Consider the following 11,274-nt stretch of genomic DNA (forward strand, 5'->3'; position numbering starts at 1 on the left):
GGTCTATCAGGTCAAGGGATGTTATCCAGGATAGTCTTGAGGGACTGCTGGGACATGGAAAGTAATGATCATGTGATATATGAGTCATCATACACACAACCAAAGGCGTTCCTAAGCTAATTAGTAGTAGGCGTACTAACTAGGCTAATGACCACATCCAGGTGTGATCAGGCCAATCGCATTCCGTTTGAAAAACATTCTGTGTACATTTGCACCAGATCAGATATCCAGATACAGCTCTTATGTTAATACCTTATGGAAAAGTGGTCGAAAAGGCGATAACATGTTAGATGTTATGAATGTTTGTCTCTGTCTTCTTTTCTTTGTACCTCATTAAGAAGCCAATAAGATATCATCCATAATATTCTGCATATCTTGATGAATGTTACACTTTAATTCTCAGGTAAATCTTGGAAAAGGTAGGAGGACTGTGATGCCTTAGAACAGTCATATCCCTATTTATTACTGCTGCCTGTGTAGGATAAGGAGTCAGCTCTCCCTCCCCCATCACAATGTCAACTATACATGTGAACTAAAACACACACACACACACAATTCGCCAAGGCAGCACTCGTTTCCTTGCCCTGAGCAACTGAATTTTTCTTTCTTGTGCTTCTTTTCACTGAGTGTTTTTATGTTCTAAAATACACAAAATGTACCCGCATGGCCATCTGAAACCAAAAGAAAATCTGAAGTACAACTGTACCTGTCACAGAGGTTAGTGTTCGACAGAAAAGTCTTTGGTGTGCAGAGCAAGATTTTCTCAGTGTTTGGTCAGTGGGTCCGCTTTAAATATTGCAGGAAGGTTAAAACAAGAAGCAGCCACGGTGAGCCGTTAGATGAGGAGCTGCAGGCGACAGTTTGGGCAAACCTCAAACCTTCAACAAATCAACATCTACCCCCTTCAGACAGGAGACACAGGCTACATCCACACTACTTCGAGCCCCGAAAACTGAGACTTTTGGAAACAATGCTGGCCACGTTTTGGTTTGAAAACTCCAGGGTTGTAACAGGGTCTTATCAGCCTCGACTACCAGTGGTGAATACAACATGACAATGAATTACAAGTGTCACTGACCTTGTTGTCTTTGTTAACAGCTGTTGTTCAATGAAATCATGTATTATACCACTACAACTGTCTTTTCTGTTCCTCGTTCATAGTGCGACTACTAAATTGCAGAGTAGACAATCTGCTTCCTGTTTACACCGGCTCGTGCATGCTCATGTATGTATGTATGTATGTATGTATGTATGTATGCGTTTTCAGGTGTGTTAGTCTGGATGGAGATTGCTTCTGGTATGGTCCCTATGATTGCAGAGGTCAATAAACTTGCGGTCGTGGTTCTTATTGTCAGCATCTAGCTAGCTACAGAAAGGGAGTGACTGCAAATGGAGTTGCTTTTTTCGACCATGCAATTTGTTATTTTGAGATGAGTTGTTTTTCCCCACTACACCTAAACTGGATCTTATTATTATTAAAACTGATCTCCCCCGCCTGCCACTTTAACCCCTCATTGGACCTATTCATATAAGAAGCTGTTAACCTGCTTTACAATGTTAGCAGAAACTTCAGTGCAGTGTAATTCAAAAACTGAGAAACCACAATATTAAATCAAATAACCATCAGATTTCACCTCCTCTATCTCTCCAAAACACACTCCCTCTCCCCTGATTACTCACTTGCCTTCAATTTTTCTCTCTCCTCATCTTCACTCACTTTCTCTCTCTTTTTTTACAGTGAGTTGAAGTAATTTCTGGTCAGTTCAGCCAAGCCTGGCAGCCTTCGACCTGCATCCAACAATGGTCAGAGGGAAGCCTGTGAGGGAGGGTTGGCTGAAGGGCCTTACATCATTCGGATAGACCCCCCAATGAGGTTTGACGCACATCACACTTTAAGTGTGAATGGGGTAATAGAAATACCTTTAAAAGTACAGGCTCAGTGACAGTAGGGGGTCTGATCACAGTTAGTTATGCAAGGTATGTAGCAGGTCTTAGTCATCCAGTGAGACTCTAAGTGATGGACTGTGTGTTTATATCAGCAAAGGTTCACAATTCGAGGTTGTGTCCAAACGCTGTTCTGCCCTGGTGGAGTTTGCGATCATGAAGTGTCGGCTTTAGGATCTGCAGAGTGCTAACACGATGGAAGCACTGTGAGAGCAAACAGAACATCCCGCCGGATTGTTAATTATCACTGGCTACTTCAATCATGCAAATTTAAAGGTTCTGTAAACATTCCTAATTGCCACTAGATATCATACCAGACCACCAGCATCTCAGACCAAAACTAGCGCTTCGTCTGCCACACCTCTGGCCTCCATTCAGCCACAAATCTCCGCACCCACCCCACACTGACGCAGCTGGTATAGACACCAATGGAGCCGGTAAAGACACTGATGGAGCCAGTGACAACATTAAAGCTGCTTAAAGCTGCTAAAACTATAGGGATTGTTTTGACGACCCACCGGCCGACCAGGAATTGAACCAGTAGTCCTCATGTCCAGTCCACCTGTGCTCTGGTCTGATCTCTTTCTTTGTCTGAGCCTTTTTGGCTGAGGAACGTGGTTTCTTCCTCATTGGAGGAAATTTTGGACGGCCACTCTCACCTGAATGCTGCATACTGCACTGTGACATACCACCTGTGGGCGGAGCCTGAGTTTTTATAAACGTGGGGTGGACCAATGGTTTAACAAGAGGGGCTGCCATGCACGAACACACATGCCCGACCAGACCAAAACAAGGAACAAAGAAGCTGAGATTACAGCACACACAGAGGGGTGTGGCTTTGTTCTATTTGGCATTTTCATTTGAAAAATTATAAAAACTACTAATCCGTTTTTAAAATAGTTGTCAAGTAATTTTCTGTTGCTCAACTAATTAATTAATTGACTATTTTTTTGCAGCTCTTGTCCAACATACTAGTTCTAGTCAGCCAGAACACAGCAAGTGGGAAGCAGGAGAATTTTTCAGCGAATATGCAGCTTTGCCTGGAATGAATACGCTGCCATATTCTTCCACAATTTAAATGTTTGTGAGATGTCTGGTCACACGATGCATTGTCTGACATCCTTTCAGTCTTATTTCTCCAAAACTCAGCCTGACATTTCTAGTACCTTTGGAAACTTTGAGATATTTGGTCAGATTAAAACTGAAGTTCTGTGGATTTGAACAATGTTTGAGTTTGTAATGACTTGGCTTGCATAATGAAATTATAGTGTAATATTTTCATTCTCCATTCTCCACAGTCAATGGGCAGAACAGTTCTGTCTTAGCTAAGACTATACCCAGCACACAACCAGGAGCAAGCTTCTGACAAAGATGGATCTGCTTTGAGCACTTTGCACTGTTGGAATACTGTTGTGTTTTCTACTAAAGAACTGCTTTCAGTACTCTTTGTTCATCATACAGGTGAGCACAGACAGACATAGAAAGTAAGAGAAGAGTTGACAGAACACGTTTTCATCTCTGGAAACAATGTGAAGAGTTTAAACCAACCTTTCAAATAGAACTAAATGCATTTCAGCGTACACTGTTTGAGCTCTTATTCTGATAGTTAGCAGAGTAAAAGCAACTAGTGTTATTCACTAGCACTGTAGCACGGGGCTCTCTGCTTCTTGGTAGGTTTAGTAAACAAGAACATGGAGGAGACTCTGGAGAATAACCCCAGAGAAGAGCATTGCATAGCATAACACACACACGCACACACGCGCACACACACACACGCACACACACACACACACACACACACACACACACACACACACACACACACACACACACACACACACACACACACACACACACACACACAGACTGTATGCTGACTGACTGATCATGAAATACATTGACCAGTAGCCAGTGACTTCCACATTCCCAGTACACATCCATTAGATTACAAACCATGATGATTAAAATACATAATGGAAGTGCTCTCCCTAAATACTCCCAGATTGTGAGTGGAGCAGTAGTTTGTTGACTAACTTGTAAAAAGCGATCTCTACTACTATCTTTATATGTCTGAAAAAGTTCAGTGACTAATATGCATATGCTGCTTTGAAACATATGCAGAGTAATAAACTGACCAAGCTCAGTGGACCACATGGAGCGGAGGACTTATTTTTACTGCTGCAATAATATCAGCTACAGCCAGTGTTAAAATGACCTACCAAACCAAAGGACCAAACTAACAACTAAGTTTCTCGACTGTATCGCCCCAAATCATCCATAACTAATAGTATACCATAGGATAATATTATTACCATACCATAGGATATATTATATTCACATTCATTATGAAGATTCATGGAATAATATAAATATAAAGTATTCAGAATGAGTGGAGGTATATGTGTGAGTACATGTGTCCTTCCTCCAACCTTTAATCTTGACAGTAGGGGAGTTGGGTCCAGCAGACTGCTTCCTCCATCCCCTCCAGTTCTGACAGAGGCTCTCGGCCTCTGAGATGAAGGAGCACAGAGAGTCTTCCTCGAACCGGTCCGAGTCTTCGAAGGAGAACCTCTCCCCGTCCTCCCACTCGGCAAACATCAGTTCCATTACATCCACTTTTTAACTGCTTCGGAGTCCAGAGGACTGCGACTTGAGGCCACGGCCTTTCTTCAGTCTAAGAACTCAAGTGGAAACCCGGCGAAACAGTGTCCACCACTCGGGGAGAATCAAGAGTCTCAAGACTGGGGGAGGGGAGGCCACTAGCAACCAAAACACAGCTGAGAGGCTTACCGCTGGGCCCTCAAACACAGCTACATAATACAAACTCTGACAAGGCGGTGGTCTCCATTAAGTAGTCTGTAGGAAAATATTCACAACAAAGGTGCAGTTACCAAGTGTCCACACGTAACTTCTCCTGTGTTTTAGGAGGGGTTGTTTTATATTCAATTCAAACTATTCGCTATTTAGATCGATTTAACAACTCACTCCATGCTGCCGGGCTGAGTTGAGTTGTGGCTCCCTTTACAGCCTATTAATCTAAACAGAAGGTCCTCTCCTGTGTTTGGCCGTACTACTGCCGACTGCTGCCACTGAGGGGACAATCGAGCCAAACTCACCAGCTAAGCTCGGTTACTGTCAAACACACCGAGAGTGCAGCATGTAAAACTGAAATTTCCCTCTAACTGTGCAGCTGAGAGGCGAAGACAGCACAACGCTGGCTCGGGGGTAGCGATGCGATTAGATCTTTAAGTCATGAAGTTGTTTTCCTTCATCCCTACGTCCTACTCTTCTCAGCCAATCAGCTGGACTGCGCTGGATATTAAGATTATCTATTGTTGCATTTACACCAGTCCTGAAAGTGTTTAATCTCTCTCACAACAAAATGTTTTGAAGTTAAAAACGGACGTAGCGTGTAGTACTGCCAAATGTCTTCTTTGTTCTACATTTACTGTGCTAGTTGTAATGTTATTATGCTGGGCAGCTAATGCAAATAACATTTAGCCTACGTTAGCTGAGAGGCTAATTGTGCTAATAACTGCATACTGAGATAACACACACAGCTGTCATCCACCGAAGACGACTATATTGAGGTTAAATTTGGTTTTCAACTCGAAGCCAGGCTTCTTCGGTTCGGTTTACCTTGGGTCTGCTCCGGTCCCACTACCTAACATTAGCTATATGTACTAGCAGTAGAAAGCTAACCCCAGTCGGCTAACTTCAGCTAGCTTGAATAGCTGTTTGTTTACATTTACTGCTGATGCGAAATACCTAAGGACTACATGCTTATTTATATCATATATCTTCTGGACTTTTTCATTTTCGTTAGTTACATACGGTTTATATTTCGATATTAATCCCCGCTCCTAGCTCAATGTTTTCCGTTCTTTGTATTGGAGTCTTGTCTCTGACGTTAAAAGCTGGTATATCCCTCCGTCAGCTCTTGTGCAGAAATCCTAATGAGTCCTTCAGATATCTCCCTCTCCGACTGACACCGGTTGTCCTGGCGTCTTTACAGTCGTCTCTGCCTCCAACTGACACCGGGATCCCCAGATGATATCCCGTATCCCTCTTCGCCCAAGCTCTATCGGAGTGTATCAGTCTGCCGGGGGAAGATGGCTCACCTCTCTCTCAGCTCCTCCTCCATCAGCTGATCACAGCTTCCGGCTGCCAGCTCTACACAGGCAGCAGCTCGGATGTTTTTCAGTTCGGCTGAAAAGGAGTACGGACAGGCGAGGTGTCAATGAACCGAAAACACCTGAGCATACTGTCATGTTTCAAACCTGTTAATGATTTGATTTATTAATGTTGACCCACTCCATAAATGAGCCTCAACCTGACCTCAGTATGAATTGCTGTATTGAAGTAGCCCAAATGAGCTTCTGGCTTTACTTACCGGCACACTGCATGGATGTACACTGTTGCTATATTCAGAGGTGGGCAAAGTAAGCATCTCCATTACTTGAGTCAGAGTAGATCCGCCTGGTCAAACATTGCTCCAATACAAGCGAAAGTAGTTCATACAGATTTTTACTTGAGCTAAAGTACTGGAGTACTTGACTTTAAAAAATACAGTATTCAAAAAAATAAAAAATTATGTCAACACATGTTGTATTGTTCCAAATTTACAAACCTAGATCTAATGATACACAAATTACTACTTGTAGAACCAGTATAATAAAAAGCTTGTAGAATATGCTGCAAAGCCTTGAAATGGCCACAGAAACACAACTGAATCAACAGAAGGAAAAAGGACAGCTAAATACTACAAGCTGTCTGTTTAAATGTTTATCTGGAATTAAATAAACGTTTCCTCCACATGCTTTTTGTAGGCAGTGATGAAGTTTGGTCACAGCAAACATTTAAAACGAAAGGTGAAGAATCTTTTGCCTCATCTCTAATGTATATACATAATGTATATGTATATCTAATGTAGCATCATTTGGCCAATGTTAAGTCCAAACTGAGCTCCTTTCAAAATGCAGCAAGCATAACATGACTGACAGCGGAGGAGTTGGCTGTGATTGGTTTTTCTCATGTGATGAACACAGTGTACAGTCTATCACATTTTCCAAAATAAAGTTCCATTAACTGACTAAAAGGTCTGCTTCAAAGTAAGAGTATACTTCATAGAAATGTAGTGGAGTCAAAAGAACAATATTTCTATTTCAAGTGTAAAAGTCAGATTTCCCAAAAAATAATCAAGTAGTAATAATCAACCAAAGTAGAGATCCTTGAAAAATATACTTACACTAAAAAATATACTTAAGTACAGTAATCAAGGAAAATGTACTTTGACAGTGTCCACCCCCAGTTACAGTCGACGTGAATATGGGCCATCTGTGAGCAGTGGTGGAAGACCTTGTCAGTTCCCGAGTAAGAGCAGTAACACACATATTCTGTTTCTACTTAATTAAAATACATTACTATTATTAGGAAAACAAATGTCAGAATCAAAAGAAAAAATATTAATTATGCAAAATGGTACCTTTAAAATTTTATATGACATGCATATTAGGAATTGACTATGGATTTAATGTAATAAGTATTTTTATGTAGGTAGTTGAGGTGGCGCTAATAGTAATTATTTTGTAAACTCAAAGCCTTGAAAGTTTTAAAAATAGACATACATAGACGTGGTCCACTGAAAGTGCTTGAATTTATATATTTTAATTCGACTCATAAATAAGCCTTTGTCTCTATTGCTCAGTTTACACAATATATTGTTTTGCTGCGCTTCGTTAGAGAAGGCTAGAGAAATTCTTAGTTGAAACAGTAATTAAGCTTGATCAAACCATGCCATGTTCAGTCTTTGAATGTGAGGGAATTCGCATTGAAAGACCTTGAAAAATCCTTGAATTTAATGTTAAAAAGGTGCAGGAACTGTGTTTAAAGATACTCACTTATTTTGCCTGTTAATTACTTTCTTCATGACCGACCGGATCCTTAGACTGCACTGCAAGCCTTACTGAAAAACCACGTGAATTTTACATGTGCAAAATCACACGTGGGCACATGTACATGGATTTTTGCACCTGTGGAATTGAACATGTGAAAACATGTTAAAATCAGATGTGAAATATGTGGAAAACATGTGCACATGGGAAACGTGGTTATGGAACATTTTTGTGGTGTAATGTGTGAGGCCGATGTATATTCCCATGTGGAACCTATGGGATTACATGTGAAACCTTTATAAATTCCTACGTGAAACCTATACATCAACCCATGTGAAACCTTTGGGATTACCATGTTTGTTGTTGCTTGTTTGCATCGTTGCATTGTTGAAAATATTATGGTGAGACTGAAAATCTGCAGTATTTGTGACGTTACAACAAGTGGAGGTTTTCCACATGTGCTCCACATGTTACATTTTCAATTACCCATTACATGATTGCTCCAGCTCCACCCTCCAGAGAGCCGTTTTAAGCCTACTCCAGAATGTTAATCAGGTGATTTGGGGGCTTGTGGGTGGTTTCTTTTTCAGTGTTCACTAGTTTTTCGTCAACAGTCAGCCACATATGTGGAGAATATTTGATGGGGTTTCTTACTGGTAAGGCAGCTCAGTGGGCCACAGCCCTTTGGGACAGGGGTTAACCTGTTTGTGACTCTTACTCTCAGTTCACAGCTGAGATGAGAAAGGTTTTTGACCACCCATTCAAGGAGGCATCCAGTAGACTTCTTTCTCTCCATTAGAGCTTTTGAGTCATTTATCCAGCCTGTCTAATCCTGAGAGGGAAGCCATGGAGAGATATATTCATGACTCCCTCTCACCTGGTTTCATTTAACCCTCCTCTCCACCAGTTGGAGACGTTTCTTTTTTGTCGAAGAGAAAGAATGATATCACAGTAAAAAATAAGTATCCTCTTCCTCTCATTAACTCTGCTTTTGAGCCACAGTCTTCTACAAATTGGACCGTTGCAACACTTACTACCTCATTTGTATCTGGCAATGAGACAAATGGAATGGAATACACACCCTGAGTCATTTTGAGTATCTAGTCATGCCAATCGGCCTCACGAACGCCAAACTGTCTTTCGAGCCCTCGTTAATGACGCCTCTCCTTGAACCGTTTCCTCTTCATTTATCTTAACGATGTCCTCATCTTCTTCCAGAATATGGAAGAACATATACAACATGTCAGCTTCGCCCTCTGCTGAAGAACAAGTTGTTTGTGAGGGCTGAAAAATGTGAATTCCATAGTAACTCAGTAAGTTTCCTTAGTTTCATCATTGAGCAGGGACAGTTTTTCAAAGGCTGTACCTCTCCCTTCAGCCTCAGACACTGCGACCTCCTAGTCCTTCATGTGTTTTAACTCTACATCATTCCTCTGGATATCGTGTCTGACCGGGGCCCACAGTTCTTGGCTCAGATCTTGAAAACCTTATATCAGGCCCTGGAGGCCACTGTATTAACATAAGGAAAACAAGACTAGATCAAAACTAGACAAAACTGTGACGTCAGACGACAAAATCATGAAAGACAAAGACTGAGCTGTGATTTTCATTTCTTTGTTGTAAAGCAGTTTGTGCTACATTTCTTCTATGAAAGGTTCTATACAAATAAAGTTTATTATTATTATTATTATTATTAACATGATCACTCAGAGAGAGAGAGTCAGAAGAGACAGACTATCTCTGTGTTTTTAAAGTTATTTTTTCAGACTTTTGCCTTTATTTCAGTCATAGTGGGAGAGAGAGAGAGAGAGAGAGAGAGAGAGAGACAGAAAGAAGATGACATGTAGCAAAGGTCACAGGTTGGACTTGAACCTGTTCCAACACAGTGAAGAGTAAGACCAAATGAAACACACTCCACCAGGTGAACCACCGGAGCCGGAGACAGACTATCTGAGACCTATCTTTAGTCTCTCACACAGAGCACAGCCTCCGTCTGGATCCACAATAGTTTAATCTTTATTAACTTCAGCTCCAGAACGTAACAGACTTTTATTAGAGGCAGGTCTTTATGTCTAACTCCCTCTGTTTGATATGTGGAGTTGGTCATAGTCGTTATTACGAAGCCTCGTTACTGATGACTTCTCTCTCTCTCTCCCTCTCTCCTGCTCTCTCTGCTCGCTGTGTCTTATGTTTAGTTATTTCTCTGCCTCCTTTAGTAATAATGATACATGGGATCAAAGTAGTTTATTTGCTGTAATGGAGATGCGGCTCAGTGTATTGGAAGTGCTCCTCCTCTTCCCTGCAGTTCCCAAGGAGCCGGGAAACCAGAGCAGTTCAGTAGACTGCGGCTCAGCACTCCACTGACCAGTGGTGGAAATATCACCGTCAGTCAGTCAGTCAGTCAGTCAGTCAGTCAGTCAGTCAGTCAGTCAGTCAGTCAGCGACATTCCAGATTATAGGGCTGGTCCCGCTGTTGCAGCCAAAATAACAGTCACCCTGTTCTTTGTATTTACTGCTCATGATCCGGCTGTTTAACTTTCATCTAATGAATAACTGAAAAGGAAAAAGGCAGAGGAGGAAAATGAAACTGAAATCTCTCAGTGCATTTCTTCACAGTAAATCATCAAGGGTTTATTTCTCTCATTTTCATTGGCTTGGTTCTCTGTACCACCTCTTCCTCTCTTCATTCATCATCTAGCTCGCTCAACTGCCATCGCTCTTGCTCGCTCGCTGTCTCAGCCTGTATCTTTCTCTCTTTCTCTTGCTTGTTTTTAGAAACAAATCAGGAAGCCGTTAACAAATGAGGAGAAATGTCCACTTGCCCAACAATCGGCCCTGCAACCATGCCCTCTAAAGTTCCTGAACTTTCAGAAAGTATTACCCACTGAGCATTTAGATGGTTTCCTCCAGTGAATACACAGGAGGGGAAACTGAGTTCCACCAAAGGTCCACTTTCCTTGGGAAATTTCCTGTGGTGGAAATGCAGCTTTTGGAGCCAATCCCAGCTGACACCGGGCGAGAGTGGGGTGCTCACCATATATATTTATTGCACAGTTTTGGTTCCTTGTGTTCTGCCAATATTATATGGAGATCCACGGGTAATGGGGTCGTTTTGAGTTAAATTGTTCTTTAATGTAGCGTTTAAGTAGAAACATTGCAGATCTCCCTGTATTCATTTTCCATCTGTTGTTAATGCCAATTTAATATTCCCTCAATCAGTTTCAGATTAAAAGCCATTCCAATAATTTAGGCAGCAATCCTTGTGTAAGGCTTTTTAAACATCTGAAGGAAGTGTTGATTGCCATTAAGAACAAGTCAACACTGAGAGAGAACAAAATACAGCCATCACAATAAAGACTGTATCAACTAGTGAGAATGTAAATTCAGTAGAGAGATGCACTTAGTGCTATGAAAATATACATTATCCTGAAATTGC

General features: G+C 41.5%; 1 protein-coding gene across 4 annotated transcripts in view; it reads right to left on the reverse strand.

The window, feature by feature from the left end:
* Positions 1–6,058, reverse strand: part of zswim8 (zinc finger, SWIM-type containing 8) — a 33,899-nt gene extending 27,841 nt beyond the window's left edge. For 3 of the 4 annotated variants that reach the window (XM_056395176.1, XM_056395175.1, XM_056395174.1), the window contains exon 1: positions 4,374–6,058. In XM_056395176.1, the coding sequence (XP_056251151.1) occupies positions 4,374–4,551 (178 nt within the window). In that variant the 5' untranslated portion in view covers positions 4,552–6,058. The remainder of the gene's footprint in view (positions 1–4,373) is intronic. The other variant, XM_056395177.1, reaches the window with a different exon arrangement.
* Between the last annotated feature and the right edge of the window lie 5,216 nt (positions 6,059–11,274).

Source organism: Seriola aureovittata, chromosome 14 (assembly GCF_021018895.1).
Source record: "Seriola aureovittata isolate HTS-2021-v1 ecotype China chromosome 14, ASM2101889v1, whole genome shotgun sequence".
Classification (NCBI taxonomy): Eukaryota; Metazoa; Chordata; class Actinopteri; order Carangiformes; family Carangidae; genus Seriola; species Seriola aureovittata.